General features: G+C 34.7%; 1 protein-coding gene across 2 annotated transcripts in view; it reads left to right on the plus strand.

Annotated features, from left to right (window-relative positions):
• Positions 1-330: 330 nt before the first annotated feature.
• Positions 331-24,962, plus strand: part of LOC137386997 (uncharacterized) — a 72,801-nt gene continuing 48,169 nt past the window's right edge. The window contains exons 1-9 of one of the 2 annotated variants that reach the window (XM_068073268.1): positions 331-465; positions 1,714-1,837; positions 3,771-3,861; positions 4,770-4,865; positions 6,540-6,614; positions 16,310-16,354; positions 18,425-18,576; positions 21,110-21,230; positions 23,865-23,975. In XM_068073268.1, coding sequence (XP_067929369.1) covers positions 1,740-1,837; positions 3,771-3,861; positions 4,770-4,865; positions 6,540-6,614; positions 16,310-16,354; positions 18,425-18,576; positions 21,110-21,230; positions 23,865-23,975 — 789 coding nt within the window. In that variant the 5' untranslated portion in view covers positions 331-465; positions 1,714-1,739. The remainder of the gene's footprint in view (positions 466-1,713; positions 1,838-3,770; positions 3,862-4,769; positions 4,866-6,539; positions 6,615-16,309; positions 16,355-18,424; positions 18,577-21,109; positions 21,231-23,864; positions 23,976-24,962) is intronic. The other variant, XM_068073269.1, reaches the window with a different exon arrangement.

Consider the following 24,962-nt stretch of genomic DNA (forward strand, 5'->3'; position numbering starts at 1 on the left):
TTGGAAACTAGCAAGCCACCACATGCCGAGCGTTTCATTGGCCGAGCAACTCTCCGCTACTCGCCACTGTCGGGCGCCTAGCAACATCTATACCGTTCCGCTAAATCTTTGGTTTATTTCAGGTTTGCAAAATCTGAAAGTAAAACTTGTGGCGTACTTTATATACATATATATGATCACAATAAAAGTGAAACGTTTAATTTTATAAGCATGTAACTTGACATTACAACTTTTATTTTATAACCTTGATTTTGCTGTCGCAGCGTAGTCTTTTTAATTTTGAGTAAGCAAGCTATAACCTGCTAAGCATGGTTCGTCGAACCAAAATGCGTTGTAGTATAACATAACAAAATCTGTTGAACGGGAACCTGCAAAACTTGAACAGATTATAATTTTTATTCTGATCTACGAACTAAGGAATACTATATCGAGTATTGAATCACGTTTACTTCATTTTAGATAGAAGTATGTATATATGGCTTGTATTTTCTATAACTTATTCAAGCTAACTTAACACGCTAAACAGTTTTGCATTGCAGTGACTCGAATGCAACTGCATACGCTCAGGTTTTTCATAATATGGAGAGATACAATGTCAATGTAATACGTTTATCGACTGTTCATGAGTGATACTATATTTAACATTATCGTGATTCGTGCTACCGATGTTATCGCAGTTTGTATATTTGTAGCGTGTGCGGTTTTTGACGTTACTCTAAAGTTTCTTTTATTTGGTCATATTGTTCTCCTTTGGTTTAAAAAAAATTTAATTAGCGTATTTGATATTACTAATTAAATGGTAAGTGACTATCTCATGATTTTAGACCGCTTCAAATTATTTCATACCCTATGTTGTTCCATGGTTCCCTACTGCTTATTACTGTTGTTCAAGCAAGTAGAAGTTATTATTGTTTCTGGTTATAACTGTGATTTTGTGTATTCATTTTATATTTTTCTTGCAAGGTGTTATCAATTTCTGGAAACATCGTCGTCGGTTTTTGCAACCAAAATATTTTATCTGATTAGGACTATTTGGTGCAGTTGTCAGTTTGTCATTGACAAACTGTCATTTGAAATTTACCAGGTATTCAGCGCATCAAAATAGCTTTAAACCTTGCTTTAAAGAGGAAGGTTTCGTAGTGTTGTTATTTTCGATACAGAAAAATTTGATCCCGTTGCTTGACTTAGCCCAACTGCTCAAAGTCACTAGAGTCAGTATCACAGGTGATGTCCGGGTGTTTCAGCTAAATCGTTTTCAACATTGTTCACATAGTATCATTGTTCACTAGTATCTTTATATATTTTCAAGACTTTGCTTTGGGTCATATCTTGCTCTCCGCGGAGAATGCCACTGAGGTACTAAATGCTGCAAGTAATACTTACCCATTTGTTGCAATGTAGTTAGTAACATGTCGACATGCCGAGTACACTGAGTTTGTAGAGATAATAAAAAACTGCTTATTTGAGGGCTTGCTTAATTTGAAATAGTAATCAGCTTTTTTTTCTTCTTTTTCAAAGTTATAACTAGTAATTTTACATGGTATGTGAAGGCATGATAGACTCTTGATGTTGCATTCCTTTATACTTCTATATCTGTTTATATATCCGTTGTTTTTGAGTTTTTATTTGATATACATGTAGCTAGCATAATATTTTGCTGTACATTTGATGAGAACTGGCCTTTTTGGAGCAGAATGAGCTATTTGATAATAGTTTATCTGTAGTTGATCATTGGCGAGATGGTGAGGAAGGGAGGCAATTCCAGTAGCTCTACGAGTGGGCGCAATCTCAAGGTGCCTTCTCACAAAGACCTAGTTAAGACGGTCTCCAAACAACTGTAGGTTCACCCCTTTTGATGTTGAGTTTGTTTGAATGCGTTGTAAAATATTTAATGCTTATGTAGGTTGTGAACTAATTGCTACATTGTTACACAACTGCTACCGTATATTGTTCAATTATCATTGAAGATTTCTAACCGCAACGAGTTTTTAATGTAGGTAGAATAATCAAACGCAGTGTTACTTAGTTGTTGAGGCAGTTTGTTGAATGAATCTCTTTCACAAATGTATAAGAATTGTTAGGATGTGTAAGCTTTAAGATGTATTTGTTGTAATTTTTCTTGCCCAAATGATCAACAAAGTGGTACAAAAATGATAGAACCAAATAGTGAAGTCTCAATGCTTATTAACTTGGCTGTTAAACATTTGTTAGTCGATGATTAAGTGACTGAATATAATTCTCAGAACATCCAGGTAATATCATGTTTGTGTAACAGTGTTTTCAGTTGGATTATAAATTTATAACCATGACAAATCAGTGTAGGCTTATTGTTAAAGTCATGTTAAGGTTGCTTCGACTCAAGACAGATAAGAATGAAAAACTTTTGAACCAATACAGCCTTGTCAAGCTCAGTTTTCTGAAGCCTTGAGGTAAAGGAAGGTTAGGTCAGGATAAACTTCAAATAAGTCGGTGTAGAGTCACGTCAAATCAGTATAGAATTGTTTTGCGTTAATTAATTTTTTAGATATAATGAAATCAAGCTACATCTAGATAATTATTTTACTATGTATCATAAATTCCATCTTTAGAAATCTTTATACCTATCAAAGTTGGTTCGCTTACATATGCAATCAAATGATCATGAAGTGAGGTTGCTGTTTAACCTTTGCTGCATGTAATTTCTTGCAGACAAACTTGTTCTTTCAGCTTTTTCTACAGGGGAAAATTCTTATTTATGGCAAGCCAGTGCTGCCATTGTAGCCAGTGCTGCCATTTAGCACTGACTACATGTGGGAAAGTTAATGTGAATAGTTTCATAAATCTCCTCATCGATGCATTTTGGTACTAAGATATTATTCACTCGTTGCGCATGTGAAGCTTGTGCTCGGCTATTCAAGATTGTGTTTTCCTTAAGGCAGAGTGAGCTTTACATTTTTTGTATTATTCTCTGAGTTTGTTCTGGCTTACCAGGTTTTCTTTTGATCAATAGATCCATTATATACTAAAGAGTATTGACAGCAATCATGAAACTAGCCTGCAAATTTGACGGATGCATTCACCAAGTCACTGACTGATTTATCAATGAACAGAGGAAACAAGCATAAGCATAATTTAGAACAGTCTAGAAACACATCAATTAGAAACAGGCCAACTAAAATCACACCAAATAAAAACACCAACATTTTTGGAAATGATTTAAGCAGCAATTCAAATACGTGGAGTGACATTTTAGGAACAGACATCAGCGTAAAATGCTGTAAAAGATGTACAAAGTTGTGTTATTCAAGCAAGCAACTTATCAGTGATGTCATAATGTTGCGACACTATGGAGCTAGCATTGAAAATAATGTGGTTGATACTATAGCTAGTGAAAAACAAACAGTGTGTAAACAAGCTCTGATCATTTCAACTTTCCCTAAAAAAATATGCAAGCTCCACATTGTTGTTATTCAAGCAAGCAACTTATCAGTGATGCCATAATGTTATGACACTATGGAGCTAGCATTGAAAATAATGTGGTTGATACTATAGCCAGTGGAAAACAAACTGTGTGTAAACAAGCTCTGATCATTTCAACTTTCCCTAAAAGAATATGCAAGCTCCACATTGTTGTATCTGATGATATGCAGTAGTTTCATGCGATGGATATACATCGTCAGTTGTTATAATATCTTTGGGTCTGCATGGCAAACCCTTATTCGGTGCCTCTGTCTTGCACCTCTACAGTCTGACTGTCATTCTTCACAAGTGCTCATTTGTTCTTAAATCAGGAAGTACTACTTCGAAGTAAAAAGGCAAGAAGATGGATTCGACCTGAGTGGTCCAGAATGTCCTAGAACTGACTACCCTGCTTTAAAAAGCGTGAGTTATAGTGTATCGCGATGTGGTGTTCCAATTACCGGCTATTGGCTAGCACCTTACTCTTTATTATTTTGCATTACAGCTGCATTAGTTACAAAAATAAATTAGTGTATATTTGTGTTTTTGCATGATGCCTTTCTGTCAAATTTTTCATGCGTCTGTATTTGGGAGCATTACTATGAATTGACAATTTTGAGTGATAGAGTACCTACTGGAGGCATATAGGAGGGAGAGAGTACCTATTAGAGGCATATAGGAAGGAGAAAGTACCTATTAGAGGCATATAGGAGTGAGAGAGTACCTATTAGAGGCATATATGAGAGAGAGAATACCTATTGTAGGCATATAGGAGGGAGAGAGTACCTATTAGAGGCATATAGGAGGGATAGAGTACCTATTGGAGGCATAATATGCCTCCAATAGGTACTCTATCCCTCCTATATGCCTCTAATAGGTACTCTCCCTCCTATATGCCTCTAATATGTACTCTCTCCCTCATATATGCCTCTAATAGGTACTCTCTCTTTCCTATAATATAGGAAAGAGAGAGTACCTATTAGACGCATATAGGAAGGAGAGAGTACATATTAGACGCATATATGAGGGAGAGAGTACATATTAGAGGCATATAGGAGGGAGAGTACCTATTAGAGGCATATAGGAAGGCTAGAGTACCTACATGTATTAGAAGCATATTTTGTGGGTCAAAGTACTTATTCAAGGCACATATGAGACAGCAATCCTACTAGATAAATTTTTGGAATTATTTTTATTTATTTTTGTGTGTGAACATTTTGGGTCCCGGTATACTAAATTGTCTACAGTTACTCTAGTTCAGATCTTGCAGCGCAAGAGAGTTTCCATGGTAAAGCCGCTTTGTCTTACAAAAAATGTGTTTCGTATTTTAGCGGCCTATGCTATTATATGAAGGACTGCATGATAGATCTGTTAAGCACTTCTACAGCGATACAGGTGTGAAACAGCGCATCACACATATGCACACAGTAAGCTTATATTTCAGTTTTATATCTTCTCTCATTTGTTATCCTCAACAACATTCTGCCTTCCTAAAGCTAATTTTGCCTCAACATGCACCTTCATTTATGCTAAAGTAAAGTTTGACTGGCTTGTTGGGATGTAGGCATCTTAAATAATATTTCAATTTCAGTTGTTGAATTATAGATGCTGGAAAGGATACCGCAGTATCAAAATGAAATTAGTCAAGTATTGCATGATATTCACATTGTGAGGAGGAAGGTTACAGAACATACATAGTCTTTAATGGGCATTCAATGCAACTTCTATTACGCTTAGAACGTTCTAGGGTTCAACTTATGCCATGGTCAATATTCTAGGGTTCAACTTGTGCAAGGGTCAATATTTTAGGGTTCAGCTTATGTAAAGGTCAATATTCTAGGGTTCAACTTGTGCAAGGGTAAATATTCTAGGGCTCAACATATACAAGGGTCAAAATTCTGGGGTTCAACTTATGCAAGGGTCAATATTCTAGGGTTCAACTTATGCAAGGGTCAATATTCTAGGGTTCAACTTGTGCAAGGGTCAATATTCTAGAGTTTAACTTGTGCAAAGGTCAATATTCTAGGGTTCAACTTATGCTAAGGTCAATATTCTAGGGTTCAACTTGTGCAAGGGTCAATACTCTAGGGTTCAACTTGTGTAAGGGTCAATGTTCTAGGGTTTAACTTGTGCAAGGGTCAATATTCTAGGGTTCAATTTATGCTAAGGTCGATATTCTAGGGTTCAACTTGTGCAAGGGTCAATATTCTGAGGCTCAACTTATGCAAGGGTCAATATTCTAGGGTTCAACCTGTTCAAGGGTCAATATTCTAGGTTTCACTTTATGCAAGGGTCAATTTTCTAGGGTTCAACTTATGCAAGGGTCAGTATTCTAGGGTTCAACTTATGCAAGGGTCAATATTCTAGGGTTTAACTTGTGCAAGGGTAAATATTCTGGGCTCAACTTGTGCAAGGGTCAATATTCTAGGTGGTACAAATCGATATGTCTATAAATACAAGTGTTACGAATAGATATGGCTATAAATACAAGTGTTACGAATAGATATGTCTATAATTACAAGTGGTACTAATAGATATGGCTATAAATACAAGTGTTACGAATAGATATGTCTATAATTACAAGTGTTACGAATAGATATGTCTATAAATACAAGTGTTACGAATAGATATGTCTATAAATGCAAGTGTTACGAATAGATATGTCTATAATTACAAGTGTTACATATAGATATGTCTATAATTACAAGTGTTACGAATAGATATGTCTATAAATACAAGTGGTACTAATAGATATGTCTATAAATACAAGTGTTACAAATAGATATGTCTATAAATACAAGTGGTACTAATAGATATGGCTATAAATACAAGTGGTACAAATAGATATGCCACATTTTCATGAGAATAATAACTAGATGCATGATAGTCATATCTGTCAGTTTTCCTAAATAACACCGATGACTTACTAAGCATTTGCTAATGATTTTATGGAAGCTTTTGGAGCAAAAGTTTGAACTTTCGATAGGACTAGCTGTTCATACAGTCAATGCATAATCAGTAGCCGAACACAGAGTATATTATGGTTGTTTGCGTCATCCCTTGCAACATCTTGACATCTCCCATGACACTTGGTATTGTAGGGTATCGCAACTACTGTTGGTGCAAAAAAAACTGAGAATTTGATGAAAAAGACAATGGATAAAGTTACTTACGTGGTAAGTCATTATTTTCTGGTGATAATTATCCACTACAGTTGTACTTGCAAACTTTGGATTAAATCCACATTTTTTTTCGCAAAATATTTTAGTACTTTCTATTTTGTATGCAGTCTTGGCAGAGCGTGAGTTGAAAGTGTGAGCACATTATTTTTTTGCCTGCAATTACCATCATTCTTCAGCCTTAGGTCTGTCTGTCTGTCTGTGTTGGCATTCATAGTGACTGATCAAACTGGCATCTGAACATACAACGAAATTCCATAAGCACTTTTTACTAACCCACCAAATTTATGTTTTTAATCTTTTAAAACCTTTTTTAAACTGAAATAGTATTTTCTCAATCTATTTAGTTTACTTTTGCTTTGTGCTTTTTTAGTGTTTCGAACGGTTTTAGTAAAAGACAGCTGTGAATAATAGTACGGTAGACACTCCTATAACACTCATAGTACAGTAGATTCTCCTGTAACTTAAATTCACATAACGTAAAGAATTTATGTCAAGTATTTGTTTCGTATTACATAAAAAATCTCGTACAATATCAGTCTGAATTACAATTCTGAACTCGGCATAAGTTCACAGTTTAGATTTGAATAACGCGCATCTCGTTAATAGCCTTAAAAATACCACTTTCCCTTTTGTCGCACGTGAGAAACAAAAGGCCATTTAGGGTTATCTCTATTATATGTACTAGTACCCTGACAGTCTAGTTTGCCGTTAAAACTGGTCATTTGTGTCGATAAAGTACAGATAGTAAGTAGATAAGCAAATATTCCGTTAGATTCTCGGTCTACCGATATGAATGTCTACCGATATGAATGTCTACCGATATGAATGTCTACTGATATGAATGTCTACCGATATGAATGTCTACCGATATGAATGTCTACCGATATGAATGTCTACCGATATGAATGTCTACCGATATGAATGTCTACCGATATGAATGTCTACCGATATGAATGTCTACCGATATGAATGTCTACCGATATGAATGTCTACCGATATGAAGGTCTACCGATATGAATGTCTACCGGTATAAATGTCTACCGATATGAATGTCTACCGATATGAATGTTACGAGTTGAAATATTGTCAAAAGCTATCTTTCATCATAACCTCGAACCAAGTCAAGGTATAGCCAGGTGGACAGAGAGACACCGCTCATATTATAGTAAAGTTATATCTTTGTTCTACTTTTTTCAGACATAAAACTTTTTTAATGTTTTCCTTTTGCGAAATATACCATCCTCTCTAGAATAGACCCTGCTGTCCAGAATAGACCATGCTGTCTAGAATAGACCATGCTGTCTAGCATAGACCATGCTGTCTAGAATAGACCATTCTGTCCAGAATAGACTGTGCTGTCCAGAATAGACCATGCTGTCTAAAATAGACCATGCTGTCTAGAATAGACCATGCTGTCTAGAATGGCCCACGCTGTCTAGAATAAACTTTTGCTGCCCAGAATAGACTTTTGCTGTCCAGAATAGACTGTGCTGTCCATAATAGACCATTATGTCTAGAATAGACCATGCTGTCTAGAATGGCCCACGCTGTCTAGAATAAACTTTTGCTGCCCAGAATAGACTTTTGCTGTCCAGAATAGACTGTGCTGTCCATAATAGACCATTATGTCTAGAATAGACCTTGCTGTCCAGAATAGACCATGCTGTATGGAATAGACCATGATGTCTAAAATAGACCATGCTGTCTAAAATAAACTATGATGCCTACAATAGACCATGCTGTCTCGAATTGACTTTTGCTGTTTAGAATAGACCATGCTGTTTAGCATAAAAGAAAAATTTAAGGTAATTTGGTATCGAAGGTGTGCGTTTTCCATAACTCGTGAAATTACTGCAATCATGTACCATGAACCGAGTGAAAGCGAAACAGAAAAGATTTGTCGATACAAACCAATAATATTACAGTTACAGTGCAGTCATTAAATTAAAAAGTTGAGTTTAATCTTTTTCGTTTTTGAAAGGCCAAAGGGTTGAGTTTGGGAAAATCTTGCTACAGATGAGGCAATTTGCATGTATTTTACTGTTCGTATAATGTAAAATCCCTATAACATAAACATTCTCAAAACGGATTGTTTTCGTTGTATGAGTGTCTAATGTATGGACATATTGTCTGTATAAGTGTGCTTGGTAAGAGACAGCTGTAAATAATAGTATTAGTATATTGTATAAGTGTGCTTGGTAAGAGACAGCTGTAAATAATAGTATTAGTATATTGTATAAGTGTGCTTGGTAAGAGACAGCTGTAAATAATAGTATTAGTATACTGTATAAGTGTGCTTGGTAAGAGACAGCTGTAAATAATAATATTAGTATATTGTATAAGTGTGCTTGGTAAGAGACAGCTGTAAATAATAGTATTAGTATATTGTATAAGTGTGCTTGGTAAGAGACAGCTGTAAATAATAGTATTAGTATATTGTATAAGTGTGCTTGGTAAGAGACAGCTGTAAATAATAATATTAGTATATTGTATAAGTGTGCTTGGTAAGAGACAGCTGTGAATAATAGTGTTAGTATATTGTATAAGTGTGCTTGGTAAGAGACAGCTGTAAATAATAGTATTAGTATACTGTATAAGTGTGCTAGGTAAGAGACAGCTGTGAATAATAGTATTAGTATATTGTATAAGTGTGCTAGGTAAGAGACAGCTGTGCATAATAGTATTAGTATACTGTATAAGTGTGCTTGGTAAGAGGCAGCTGTAAATAATAGTATTAGTATACTGTATAAGTGTGCTTGGTAAAAGACAGCTGTAAAGAATATTATTAGTATACTGTATAAGTGTGCTTGGTAAGAGACAGCTGTAAATAATAATATTAGTATATTGTATAAGTGTGCTTGGTAAGAGACAGCTGTGAATAATAGTGTTAGTATATTGTATAAGTGTGCTTGGTAAGAGACAGCTGTAAATAATAGTATTAGTATACTGTATAAGTGTGCTTGGTAAGAGACAGCTGTGAATAATAGTGTTAGTATATTGTATAAGTGTGCTTGGTAAGAGGCAGCTGTAAATAATAGTATTAGTATACTGTATAAGTGTGCTAGGTAAGAGACAGCTGTGAATAATAGTATTAGTATACTGTATAAGTGTGCTTGGTAAGAGGCAGCTGTAAATAATAGTATTAGTATACTGTATAAGTGTGCTTGGTAAAAGACAGCTGTAAAGAATATTATTAGTATACTGTATAAGTGTGCTTGGTAAGAGACAGCTGTAAAGAATATTATTAGTATACTGTATAAGTGTGCTTGGTAAGAGACAGCTGTGAATAATAGTGTTAGTATATTGTATAAGTGTGCTTGGTAAGAGACAGCTGTAAATAATAGTATTAGTATACTGTATAAGTGTGCTAGGTAAGAGACAGCTGTGAATAATAGTATTAGTATACTGTATAAGTGTGCTTGGTAAGAGGCAGCTGTAAATAATAGTATTAGTATATTGTATAAGTGTGCTTGGTAAGAGACAGCTGTAAATAATAGTATTAGTATACTGTATAAGTGTGCTTGGTAAGAGACAGCTGTAAATAATAGTATTAGTATACTGTATAAGTGTGCTTGGTAAGAGACAGCTGTAAATAATAGTATTAGTATATTGTACAAGTGTGCTTGGTAAGAGGCAGCTGTAAATAATAGTATTAGTATATTGTATAAGTGTGCTTGGTAAGAGACAGCTGTAAATAATAGTATTAGTATACTGTATAAGTGTGCTTGGTAAGAGACAGCTGTAAATAATAGTATTAGTATACTGTATAAGTGTGCTTGGTAAGAGACAGCTGTGAATAATAGTATTAGTATTTTGTATAAGTGTGCTTGGTAAGAGACAGCTGTAAATAATAGTATTAGTATACTGTATAAGTGTGCTTGGTAAGAGACAGCTGTGAATAATAGTATTAGTATACTGTATAAGTGTGCTTGGTAAGAGACAGCTGTAAATAATAGTATTAGTATATTGTATAAGTGTGCTTGGTAAGAGGCAGCTGTAAATAATAGTATTAGTATATTGTATAAGTGTGCTTGGTAAGAGACAGCTGTAAATAATAGTATTAGTATACTGTATAAGTGTGCTTGGTAAGAGACAGCTGTAAATAATAGTATTAGTATATTGTATAAGTGTGCTTGGTAAGAGACAGCTGTAAATAATAGTATTAGTATACTGTATAAGTGTGCTAGGTAAGAGACAGCTGTGAATAATAGTATTAGTATACTGTATAAGTGTGCTTGGTAAGAGGCAGCTGTAAATAATAGTATTAGTATACTGTATAAGTGTGCTTGGTGAGAGACAGCTGTGAATAATAGTATTAGTATATTGTATAAGTGTGCTTGGTAAAAGACAGCTGTAAAGAATATTATTAGTATACTGTATAAGTGTGCTAGGTAAGAGACAGCTGTGAATAATAGTATTAGTATACTGTATAAGTGTGCTTGGTAAGAGGCAGCTGTAAATAATAGTATTAGTATATTGTATAAGTGTGCTTGGTAAGAGACAGCTGTAAATAATAGTATTAGTATATTGTATAAGTGTGCTTGGTGAGAGACAGCTGTAAATAATAGTATTAGTATATTGTATAAGTGTGCTTGGTAAAAGACAGCTGTAAAGAATAGTATTAGTATTCTGTATAAGTGTGCTTGGTAAGAGACAGCTGTAAATAATAGTATTAGTATATTGTATAAGTGTGCTTGGTAAGAGACAGCTGTGAATAATAGTATTAGTATATTGTATAAGTGTGCTTGGTAAGAGACAGCTGTAAATAATAGTATTAGTATACTGTATAAGTGTGCTTGGTAAGAGACAGCTGTAAATAATAGTATTAGTATATTGTATAAGTGTGCTTGGTAAGAGACAGCTGTAAATAATAGTATTAGTATATTGTATAAGTGTGCTTGGTAAAAGACAGCTGTGAATAATAGTATTAGTATATTGTATAAGTGTGCTTGGTAAGAGACAGCTGTAAATAATAGTATTAGTATACTGTATAAGTGTGCTTGGTAAGAGACAGCTGTAAATAATAGTATTAGTATATTGTATAAGTGTGCTTGGTAAGAGACAGCTGTAAATAATAGTATTAGTATATTGTATAAGTGTGCTTGGTAAGAGACAGCTGTAAATAATAGTATTAGTATATTGTATAAGTGTGCTTGGTGAGAGACAGCTGTAAATAATAGTATTAGTATATTGTATAAGTGTGCTTGGTAAAAGACAGCTGTAAAGAATAGTATTAGTATTCTGTATAAGTGTGCTTGGTAAGAGACAGCTGTAAATAATAGTATTAGTATATTGTATAAGTGTGCTTGGTAAGAGACAGCTGTAAATAATAGTATTAGTATATTGTATAAGTGTGCTTGGTAAGAGGCAGCTGTGAATAATAGTATTAGTATATTGTATAAGTGTGCTTGGTAAGAGACAGCTGTAAATAATAGTATTAGTATATTGTATAAGTGTGCTTGGTAAGAGACAGCTGTAAATAATAGTATTAGTATATTGTATAAGTGTGCTTGGTAAGAGACAGCTGTGAATAATAGTATTAGTATATTGTATAAGTGTGCTTGGTAAAAGGCAGCTGTGAATAATATTATTAGTATATTGTATAAGTGTGCTTGGTAAGAGGCAGCTGTGAATAATAGTATTAGTATATTGTATAAGTGTGCTTGGTAAGAGACAGCTGTAAATAATAGTATTAGTATATTGTATAAGTGTGCTTGGTGAGAGACAGCTGTAAATAATAGTATTAGTATATTGTATAAGTGTGCTTGGTAAGAGACAGCCGTGAATAATAGTATTAGTATATTGTATAAGTGTGCTTGGTAAGAGGCAGCTGTGAATAATAGTATTAGTATATTGTATAAGTGTGCTTGGTAAGAGACAGCTGTAAATAATAGTATTAGTATATTGTATAAGTGCGCTTGGTAGGAGATAACTGGAAAGAATAATATTAGTATATTGTTTAAGTGTGCTTGGTAGGAGACAGCTGTAAATATTAATATTAGTATATTGTATAAGTGTGCTTGGTAAGAGGCAGCTGTAAATAATAGTATTAGTATATTGTATAAGTGTGCTTGGTAAGAGACAGCTGTAAATAATAGTATTAGTATATTGTATAAGTGTGCTTGGTGAGAGACAGCTGTAAATAATATTATTAGTATATTGTATAAGTGTGCTTGGTAAGAGACAGCTGTAAATAATAGTATTAGTATATTGTATAAGTGTGCTTGGTAAGAGACAGCTGTGAATAATAGTCTTAGTATATTGTATAAGTGCGCTTGGTAGGAGATAACTGGAAAGAATAATATTAGTATATTGTTTAAGTGTGCTTGGTAGGAGACAGCTGTAAATATTAATATTAGTATATTGTATAAGTGTGCTTGGTAAGAGGCAGCTGTAAATAATAGTATTAGTATATTGTATAAGTGTGCTTGGTAAGAGACAGCTGTAAATAATAGTATTAGTATATTGTATAAGTGTGCTTGGTGAGAGACAGCTGTAAATAATAGTATTAGTATATTGTATAAGTGTGCTTGGTAAGAGACAGCTGTAAATAATAATATTAGTATATTGTTTAAGTGAGCTTGGTAGGAGACTGCTGTAAAGAATAGTATTAGTATTCTGTATAAGTGTGCTTGGTGAGAGGCAGCTGTAAATAATAGTATTAGTATATTGTATAAGTGTGCTTGGTAAGAGACAGCTGTAAAGAATAATATTAGTATATTGTATAAGTGTGCTTGGTAAAAGACAGCTGTAAATAATAGTATTAGTATATTGTATAAGTGTGCTTGGTAAGAGGCAGCTGTGAATAATAGTACTAGTATATTGTATAAGTGTGCTTGGTAAGAGACAGCTGTAAATAATAGTATTAGTATATTGTATAAGTGTGCTAGGTAAGAGACAGCTGTGAATAATAGTATTAGTATACTGTATAAGTGTGTTTGGTAAGAGACAGCTGTGAATAATAGTATTAGTATACTGTATAAGTGTGCTTGGTAAGAGACAGCTGTGAATAATATTATTAGTATATTGTATAAGTGTGCTTGGTGAGAGACAGCTGTGAATAATAATCCATCTATATAAATCTCAAAGTTTGGGTGTGGGTACTTTGGTTTGTCCAGCTATAGCTATTAAAATCGTGGAATGAAGAATTCGTATCCCAGAAAATGTCATCTCGGAACTTCTTGTTCGCCAGGTAAATACAGTCAAACATGGATAACTCGAACTTCACGGGACTGAGCAAAAGTGTTCGAATTATCAGAGCGTTCAAGTTATCAGAGCACTGTCACAAGTCCATGTATTTACTTATTTATTAGTAGATGCATGTACATATACAAACTATAATATAAATCAAAAGCACAACTGGCTTGTTTCATATTAAATGCTTCTAATGTAAAGTTTAAAACATTTTTATCAAAAAGTATAGAGATTTTTCTATCACTTGATATTGGTTTGTTGTTTGAGGTGATGTTATTGCCAAGACGTTTTTTAGATTGACATTGGCAAAACTTGATCGTTGTTGAAATGCTCAAAAGAAAAGACATCTCTTTTTTTTGAGCGTTTTACCCACGATCAATTTTGCCGATTTTTCTTGAAGTTTATGCAAAGATCTCCTCACTTTACCTCGCTTCGGAAGGGCGATCATTAAGCGGATGTGTGGTATAAATCAAATTTCACCAAACCTTTAGAAAAGTCGTTGGCAAAAATATTTTGCCGATGGTGGTAATAACGACGTTTATGAATTACGAAAAGTTAATGTTTACCTCTATGGCTTGGAATAAATTGATTTTCTAAAGCGATAACAACCGTTTCGGTAGCTGTTGGGCAAAAAACAGTTCGAGTTAACAGTGTTGAGTTCGAGTTATCTATAGCAATTTATCATTACGTGGGAACGGATCAAAGAAACCGTTCGAATTAACCATGTGTTCGAGCTATCCGTGGACGATTTATCCATGTTTGACTGTATCTTACCAATTAAGCTACGCGACATTGACGGATTCATTGGGCAATATATGTTACTATGAGGGTGAAATATGCATATCGATCTGCGTACGGTGTAACGTTATTGTATGCTTGTTCTCATGGCTCTTATTAGTAATATTAGCTTACTCAAGTTAGCAATTAGCAATTTGCCAGGCTAATGGCAAGTGGCAGGCAACTACATTCCCTGTCACTGTTTATAAGCTGATTTTTAATACCTGTGCAATGCCTGGCATTCCGCTAGTATTAATATATTGTATGGGTGTGCTCGCAAAGCTGATGGTCATCTCTTTACTTAGAATTGCAATTTGTATGAAGTATGGCTGCCGATTCTATTTTTAAAAGTCTGTTCTTTCATCGAATACCCTATTCTGGATGTTTATTAAAACAGTTCAACTATAACACTTTTCGAAGGTTATTCATTTTGAGATCTGCTTCATATGTCCAAATAATAAGCGAATATTTTTATAAGAATACAAAGTAGTTAACTCGTTCCTCAGCTGAAAATCTATGATAATTGTTTTCTATGATATGATACTACTGCAAATAATTAGACAGTCTCTTAATAATGCTTTATACAGAAATACCATGTAAAACATCTTACAAGCATTTGAACTTAAGTGTAGGGACATTGTTGGTTTTTTAGTGGTAAACATGTCCAGCATTACTTGCTCAAAATGAGCTTAGATAAATTGTAAACTAACTTAGCTTATCAGAATTTCAGCTGGTTTAAAGTTAAATTTTTAGTTTGTACTCTTTTAATTTCGCTTACAAAACTTGCCATTAAAAATTTCAAGTATCATCTGTTGGCTATCAATTTAGATGTAGAGTTATAGATTTGGCGTTATTTTAAATTTTACAAACAATGTGTTTAAAAATTTGTAAGTTTAAGTTTAATTGCAATACTTTTTTGTTGGAAAAGCATATATTGAAAAGCCTAGAAGAGTGTGTAAGTAGACCAGTGTAAGTAGACCAGTGTAAGTAGACCAGTGTAAGTAGACCAGTGTAAGTAGACCAGTGTAAGTAGACCAGTGTAAGTAAACCAGTGTAAGTAGACCAGTGTAAGTAGACCAGTGTAAGTAGACCAGTGTAAGTAGACCAGTGTAAGTAGACCAGTGTAAGTAGACCAGTGTAAGTAGACCAGTGTAAGTAGACCAGTGTAAGTAGACCAGTGTAAGTAGACCAGTGTAAGTAGACCAGTGTAAGTAGACCAGTGTAAGTAGACCAGTGTAAGTAGACCAGTGTAAGTAGACCAGTGTAAGTAGACCAGTGTAAGTAGACCAGTGTAAGTAGACCAGTGTAAGTAGACCAGTGTAAGTAGACCAGTGTAAGTAGACCAGTGTAAGTAGATCAGTGTAAGTAGACCAGTGTAAGTAGACCAGTGTAAGTAGACCAGTGTAAGTAGACCAGTGTAAGTAGACCAGTGTAAGTAGACCAGTGTAAGTAGACCAGTGTAAGTAGACCAGTGTAAGTAGACCAGTGTAAGTAGACCAGTGTAAGTAGACCAGTGTAAGTAGACCAGTGTAAGTAGACCAGTGTAAGTAGACCAGTGTAAGTAGACCAGCTAGCTATAGTCATTGCTGTGTTAGTTACGTAAGTCATAGTTACGTAAGTCATAGTTACGTAAGATTCCGCTAAGCTTCTTTGCTTCTTACCATCTGGCATGCTTGAGATCCTTCATTCATTTCAGTCTTTTTCTTTGTTGTCTACAGCCAGCTCCTCTCTTAGATTTCATGGACAGGGTTTACCATGATAAGGTAATGACGGTTCATAGTGATTTGTTATGTACAATTGTATGTACAGTACTAATGCTTCATATAGCGTTCGTTCTTTCTGTCGCTTTTTTGCTTTCATTGCGGGTGTCTGCACACAGTCTCGTATTGCACTCGCTATAGTAGGTGTGAATTGCAGAATATTGGCTTGTTTGCTGTTTGCCAGTTATAATCTGTTAAGAAAGCTTTACTGTCATTGCTGCTATGGTATTTTCTAGATTTTTCAAAATTTTGATTTCATAGTTTCTTTTAGTGGTTTTTGGTTTAAAGTTATTTCATCAGCTTTAAAAAATAAGACAGGCTTTTGTTTTTCTTGATAGAATTTACATATATAAGGTTTACCAAAGGTGAATAGGCCATTTATTGTAGGATTTAAATTTGGCTTGACATTAAATCAGCTTGTCAGTGAAAACAGGCTGTGCTATCAAATGAGTTTCGTGTTAATTGGTATGTCTCAAAAGTTTGATGGCCTAGTTATACAGATGAAGAGCGTTACTTGAATAGCAGACAAGGTCACTGCGCTATTAAGCGCTTAATATGATCAGTTTAACCTGTAAAGCCTGTTAGCTAAATTTAGAATGATTCAAAGTATACTTTAATCACCTGGCCTTTCATTTAAACACATGTCTAACGCTTTCCTCTCTCACTTTCCTCTCTCGGGAAATCGTTCTAAAACAGTTTGTGTTTTTATAGGCAAATAGGAAATCACGCTGTGTTGATACAACTAACTCATGGGATGCTCTTATACTAAGATGATGCCAAACATGGTTGTAGCGCCCTTCAACTATCTGATATATTGTACAAACAAATATAACTGTTGTTAATACCTTGTCGTTATGCACAATCAATTGTTGTTGGCAACCATTATTCATCTTACGTAAAATAGTCGCCGCAAAGGGCAGCTTATTGTGTTCGTATCAATATAGTTATCAGTTTAATGCTAATTGTATAGGCATTACGATGGAGCGCAAACACCCAAGTTTTGCATGTGAATTAACTGCTTGTGATTTTCTTTGAAAAGCCCGCATGGCTTGTTGCTTTATTTGGTATTTAATGATATCATTTAGTAAGTGAATATTCACATGTGATGTTTAGAATCAAGTTGAGATTTTATCTTCAGTCTTCCGTATTCTATTACATCTAATGCTATATTAGCCTTCACCAAATCTTTCTAAAATCTATTTTAATATATTCATTAGAATGTAAAATTGTTATAATAGTTAATAGGAGTAATATTGTGTCATCTCATAGAGCAGGAGTCCTTTATTCATTGTGTTTTCAGGAGACACAGATATCTAACTATTAGCGTTATTCTCATTTTGCAATGTATCGGTTGAGTTTTTCATCTCTGAATTCATAACTTCTATTATTTGTGAAAGGTAAATTATATAAAATACAATTAATCAGTTGGGATAAGTTAAAGTATGTCTAAGAATGAGCATGAAACGATCAATATGTAGACTCAACGTCATTTCAATTATTCACCAATCAGATTTTAGTCTTCCTTTGTATATTAGTCTCATGGTGGTCCAAAGTCATGGTGGTCCAAAGTCATGGTGGTCCAAAGTCATGATGGTCCAAAGTCATGATGGTCCAAAGTCATGATGGTACAAAGTCATGATGGTACAAAGTCATGATGGTACAAAGTCATGGTGGTCCAAAGTCATGGTGGTCCAAAGTTATGGTGGTCCAAAGTTATGGTGGTCCAAAGTCATGGTGGTCCAAAGTCGTGGTGGTCCAAAGTCGTGGTGGTCCAAAGTCGTGGTGGTCCAAAGTCGTGGTGGTCCAAAGTCATGGTGGTCCAAAGTCATGATGGTACAAAGTCATGATGGTACAAAGTCATGATGGTACAAAGTCATGATGGTACAAAGTCATGGTGGTCCAAAGTCATGGTGGTCCAAAGTTATGGTGGTCCAAAGTTATGGTGGTCCAAAGTTATGGTGGTCCAAAGTCGTGGTGGTACAAAGTCATGGTGGTCCAAAGTCGTGGTGGTCCAAAGTCGTGGTGGTCCAAAGTCAAGAAAATATTAATTGTCGTCATTTTTGTTTGTTGCAGCCTCCTTGGATGGGTGTTGGCATAAGTGGTGGTAATACCAAGTATACCAAGAACTCAGAAAAGTATGTGACAGGTACACTCGGCGAGTGGTCCTTTAAGCCACCAAAAAGTCAGCGAAAGGGTTTCGGTAACCCTGAACCGACTCTTACAGTGTAAGTTATTTCTTTCCCTCCTCTAAACAGCGTCAGGTTTTTAAATCTCAACAGATACATTCACTCAATCCGACGTGTACACTGGCAGATGACTGTACAGCAAGTTTACTGCTGATTCTAAGAGAAGCATATAGATTTTGATGAGTTTGATGATTTAGTTTCTTTTTGAGACTAACTGCTTTTTTGTATTCTACCACTATTACTAATATCTACCACTATCACTAATATCTAATACTCTTACTAATATCTACTAATATCTACCACTATTACTATTATCTACTAATATCTACTACTGTTACTAATATCTACTAATATGTACCACTATTGCTAATATCTACTACTATTACTAATATCTACTACTACTACTAATATCTACTAATATCTACCACTATTACTAATATCTACTACCGCTATGACTAATTATACTAATATGACTATTACTCCTACTAATACTGTCACTACTAATACTGTCACTACTAATACTGTCTCTACTAATACTGTCACTACTAATACTGTCACTACTAATACTGTAACTACTAATACTGTAACTACTTATACTGTCACTACTTATACTTTCACTACTAATACTGTAACTACATATACTGTCACTCCTAATACTGTCACTACTTACACTGTCACTACTAATACTGTAACTACTTATACTGTCACTACTAATACTGTAACTACTTATACTGTCACTACTAATACTGTCACTACTAATACTGTAACTACTTATACTGTCACTCTTAATACTGTCACTACTTATACTGTCACTACTAATACTGTAACTACTTATACTGTCACTACTAATATTGTAACTACTTATACTGTCACTACTAATACTGTAACTACTTATACTGTCACTACTAATACTGTAACTGCTGATACTGTCACTACTAATACTGTAACTACTTATACTGTCACTACTAATACTGTAACTACTTATACTGTCACTACTTATACTGTCACTCCTACTACTGTAACTACTTATACTGTCACTACTACTACTGTTACTACTTATACTATCACTACTACTACTGTAACTACTTATACTGTCACTACTAATACTGTCACTACTTATACTGTCACTACTAATATTGTAACTACTTATACTGTCACTACTAATACTGTAACTACTTATACTGTCACTACTAATACTGTCACTACTTATACTGTCACTACTAATACTGTCACTACTTATACTGTCACTACTAATACTGTAACTACTTATACTGTCACTCCTTATACTGTCACTACTTATACTGTCACTACTTATACTGTCACTACTTATACTGTCACTACTACTACTGTAACTACTTATACTGTCACTACTACTACTACTGTAACACAGTGGATTAAGTGATTTTTCTGTTAATCTCAATAAAATTAAGTTTTAGTAATTTTATACAGCTTTACTAAAATAGTTACAGCAATTTTTTGTCGTAATTTTGAAGTCAATAAATATAAATGGCAAACTGTGAGACCTGTGAAATCTATAAAGTACCTCAAATAGGGAAAAATATGAGTGAAATTAGTATAACACATATAATGTACACATCCATGCATGCATGCATGGATGTGTACATGCCTACATGTACAAATTTATTCAAAAAATTCTAGTAACATACATGTATGTATATGTGCAATTATATACATGTATGTATATGTGCAATTATATACGTACATGTGCGCATGAAGTTAAAGTGGAATCTGTTCTACTATATCTATGTGTATGTGTATGTATATCTACATATATGTATTTGACAAACATCTTTTTACACGAATTTGTTCAATTATTTTAATAACGCTTAAAGTTTGCAAACACATCAGAGTTGGTTTTCCTAGCTGGTTGTGAATGCGTGTTAAGTAGAAGTGGAAGAGGCCTTTCGTAATTTGAAATCGATTTACAAAATGCTTCTCTATTTGCAATCATATGCGATAATCTTGATGGGGTCAATCGTTTAATTTAATTTAGGCTTTGTGTTATTTCATTTCTCTCATGTTTTAATATAACATGTCACTTTTTCCTCCTCGCTTTGTGTTATTGTGTTGATGTACTTGCTGAAGTATAGTTAACTGTCAGCCATAGATTAGTGAACAAATGGGACTCGCTATGAATACTTCATTTGCTCTTAGCTCATCATGTTCAGTGTGAAGTCAAAGGGTTTGAGCTATGCGCTCACTTAATGGTGAACTCACTTCTTTTCTGACCAACTCTTCAAAAACTGGTCTTCACGTTTCTCTCACTATTTCTGTTTGCTCCCTCTCTGTGCATCATAGTTTATTAAATTTACATTTAGAAAAGCAAACAGCGTATTAGTTATCAATTGCTTGTGTAAAGTTTACCTAAAGCGCTTGTTGTATAATACAGCCTAATCATGGTCAAGTTAGTTTATCTTGATAAGGTCAACCCATGCAGCTATCCTTTTCAAACTTTTTGACTGTATCCCACTAGTTGCTGAACATGGCTAACACCTGACTATTTTGCAAGTACTCATGTTTTCAAATTTCAATTCTACTAGTTATTTTGCAGAGCCTTTTCAGAACCTCCTCTGGTAAAACCTCGACTCCGCAGGTCTTGCCCTTCTGGCTGGATAGACAACAAGGAGTGCGGAAGGCTCATTTCCAATGCCAGTCGAATCTTAACTTCTTCTGTAAGCAGCAAAATATTTTGAATAGCTTTCGTTGAGAATATTTCACTGTAACTTTCACTTTGTCTTCACTATGAAGGCGTGGTCACACGAACACCGAACCGACGTAGGATCGGTTCGGAGGCTGGTTTGGTTCGTGGCACATGTCACACGGCATCCGAAGTCCCTTCGTTTCCTAGATACCATATGTATAGAGACTCAAAATAAATCACTCGATACAAAGATTTTGCCAACCCTTTCCATCAACATAATTATGTTTTTTTATTAACATATGAATGTTTTTCTATGCTGAGTACATAACCAAAAATAACAGTCTTTATCATACTACTGTGGTTTTACATAAATACATCAGTCAACGATACTTCATCAGGATGAATATGACACCTTAATTATATTCTACACAAAAGAAAATCGCAACCATTCTCTTACATTTATGCAAAACTTGAGTGCAACATGTTACATTTATGCAACACAATCACAAGTCCGGGTGAACCTTGTCGTAAATTGCTTCATGTTGTTTATTTAACGAAATAAAAGTATCATCCCATTTCTTTTTTAACTTTACTCACATGCACGTAAGGAGAAATGTGACGCGTGCTCGCTAGATATCTATAATTTTAACCAGCCAGTAAGAGCAAGGGTTCGGCCACGAAATTTCGAGCATGACCGAATTGGTTCATTTTGGCCAGAAATGTCTTCGGCCAAATTTTTTACAGCTGAGAACGACGTCATTTTACGCCATTTAGTTTGGTTCGGCACTCGTGTGACCACCCCTTAACAGTCTCTGCTCTAACCTTCTGGCTCTAATGATCTCACTGTAACTATATCGCTCTAACGACCTCGCTCCAACGATCTTGTTCCAACGACCTCACTATATTAGTCCTCGCCCAGGCGTCCTCACCCTGATCATCTCATCCTGTTGATGTCACCCTACCAGTCTTACTCTGTTGATCTTGCTCTGTCGATCTCACGCTGTCCGATCTCACTCTGTCGATCTCGCTCGGTCGATCTCGCTCTGTCGGTCTCGCTCTATCGGTCTCGCTCTGTCGATCTCGCTCTGTCGATCTCTCTCTGTGGGTCTCGCTCCGTCGATCTCGTTCTGTCGGTCTCGCTCTTTCGGTCTCTCTCTCTGTCGCTCTTGCTCTGTCGGTCTCGCTCTGTCGATCTTTCTCTGTCGGTCTCGCTCCGTCGGTCTCGCTTTGTCGATCTTTCTCTGTCGGTCTCGCTCCGTCGGTCTCGCCCCGTCGGTCTCACCCCGTCGGTCTCGCCCCGTCGGTCTCGCCCCGTCGGTTTCGCACCGTCGGTCTCACCCCGTCGATCTCGCTCCGTCGGTCTCGCTCCGTCGGTCTCTCAATTTTCGCAATTTGCTGGATTTGAACTTATATATGAAAATCACAACCTCAGGTTGGTAATCCATTTGCCTAACCACCAGTCTACAATTTACAGCTCTGCTTAACCACCAGTCTACGATTTACAGCTCTGCCTAACCACCAGTCTACGATTTACAGCTCTTTCTATATACTGTGTACACTCTTTTTTGATGGCACATGCTAAATGACGTATTAATTAAAACAATGCATTATATTTACTCCATGAAACGTAATGCTTTTTTTGCGGTTTCGTAAACATCTATTTTCAGTTTTTCGTAAAGTTGAATTGCAAAATCGCAGTCAAGGTCAATACTTTTCATGCGAAAAATTGTGTTATCTTGACTAGGAATACCCTCTACATTCTCTTTCCGTTCGGTCAGACAAAGACAGTCCGATATCCCATTTTTACATTTGTACCGGTATCGAGAGGTACCAGTATCGAGAGGTACCAGTATCGACATATTCAAATTTTTGATGGATAGATTCTGCTGGAACTGTAACCTTATATATATAATAAGTTATAGAGCGACTAAGTGTGGTTTGCTGAGATTTGAAGCTGTACTTTCGATTTTACTGTAAACCATATGAAACAATATTGTAGTGCAATAAATTTTAGTCGCTCTATAACTTGTTTTAATTTTGCTCCTTTTCAAGTGGAGCACTTTATACATGAAGTCACCACAATCAGACTAACTTTATATATAAATATATATATAATATATATTTCTATATATATAATATATATTTATATATATATAGCTACTGCTTGTTGATTCTAGATTTGCTCTAAGTTGAAAATCGGGCTGTTAAAAAGCTTGTCATGTCAGACTAGCCATATTTGGGAGTAATTAAAGTATTCCCAGTTGGATTATGAACACTGGGGATTAGGAACACTGGGGATTATGAACACTTGGGATTAGGAACACTGGGATTATAAACACTAGGGATTATGGACACTAGGGATCATAGGGGTCCAAGATTGTGCTTGTTAAAGGAAACTTTGTTGTCAAATGTTTTTCTTTGTAGATCCCTTTGTAGATCCCTTTGTAGATCTTGCCATTCTGCAACATTTTAAACTAACTTTGCCTACATATTACTCAAAGGCCAAGTTTAGAAGCCTTATCATTTTTTTGCCTTAGAATAGCGACATTACACAATTTTTTTCTGTTTGCAAATCAATGGGAAGTATATGCAAATACATTCCATTTATTCATTATGTATGCATCTCACCCAAAAAAGCTAAGCTAGTTTTTCTTTTCTGTTAAAGGAGTTCAGAAGCCTGACTTCTAAATCCCGATCGTCTGCGCCAACTAGTCAGCGCACAAGCTCCAGCGCTGGTGTTCGTCCACCGTCTACAGAAATTACCTCTAGATCAACGGTTTGTGTTAGCCTTAAAGTAGTTGAGATAATAGTTTGGCCACTTCAAACATTCAATTAAGTTATCTTTTTGGAGTAGGCCTAGTCAGCCTTTTCCATATTTTGCTACATATTTAGGTTAAAACACAGAGAGATCTGCTATTCAGTGAGAGGTTACTTCAAACAGCAGTGTTGTTTAATATGCATGTATGCAGCATATACGCATGGTCAGATATGCGCTCAGCTTTTGTTATAACAAGACTAAGTTTTTGTTACTATGTCAACATCGTAAGCTTGGATTATCACATAGACTTTGAAAGTTTTTGCCAAGTATATCAGTATTAAGCATTTTCTTGTAGCAAGTGATGAGACGACTTCTACAAAATCCGTGATATAAAGTAGTACATGCAAGTACAACTACACTCGTGTTAAGTAATGAACAAAACTTAAGATTTGCTTTCTTTTCAGCAATAACTGGTAATATAATTGTTTTCTGAATTTCGCATTGTACATAACTAACTATTCAGGAGCTAACATATAGCTATATATATATATATGTGTATGTATATATATATATGTATATATATATATGTGTATGTATATATATATGTATATATATATGTGTATGTATATATATATATATATATATGTGTATGTATATATATATGTATATGTATATATATATATATATATATATATATGTATATATACATATACATATATGTATATATATATGTGTATATGTGTATGTATATATATATATATGTGTATATGTGTATGTATATATATATGTATATATATATGTGTATGTATATATATATGTGTATGTATATATATATATGTGTATGTATATATATATATGTGTATGTATATATATATGTATATATATGTGTATGTATATATATATGTATATATATATGTGTATGTATATATATATGTATATATATGTGTATGTATATATATATATATGTATATATATATGTGTATGTATATATATGTATATATATAT

The sequence above is a fragment of the Watersipora subatra genome, chromosome 2 (assembly GCF_963576615.1).
Source record: "Watersipora subatra chromosome 2, tzWatSuba1.1, whole genome shotgun sequence".
NCBI classification, from domain to species: Eukaryota; Metazoa; Bryozoa; class Gymnolaemata; order Cheilostomatida; family Watersiporidae; genus Watersipora; species Watersipora subatra.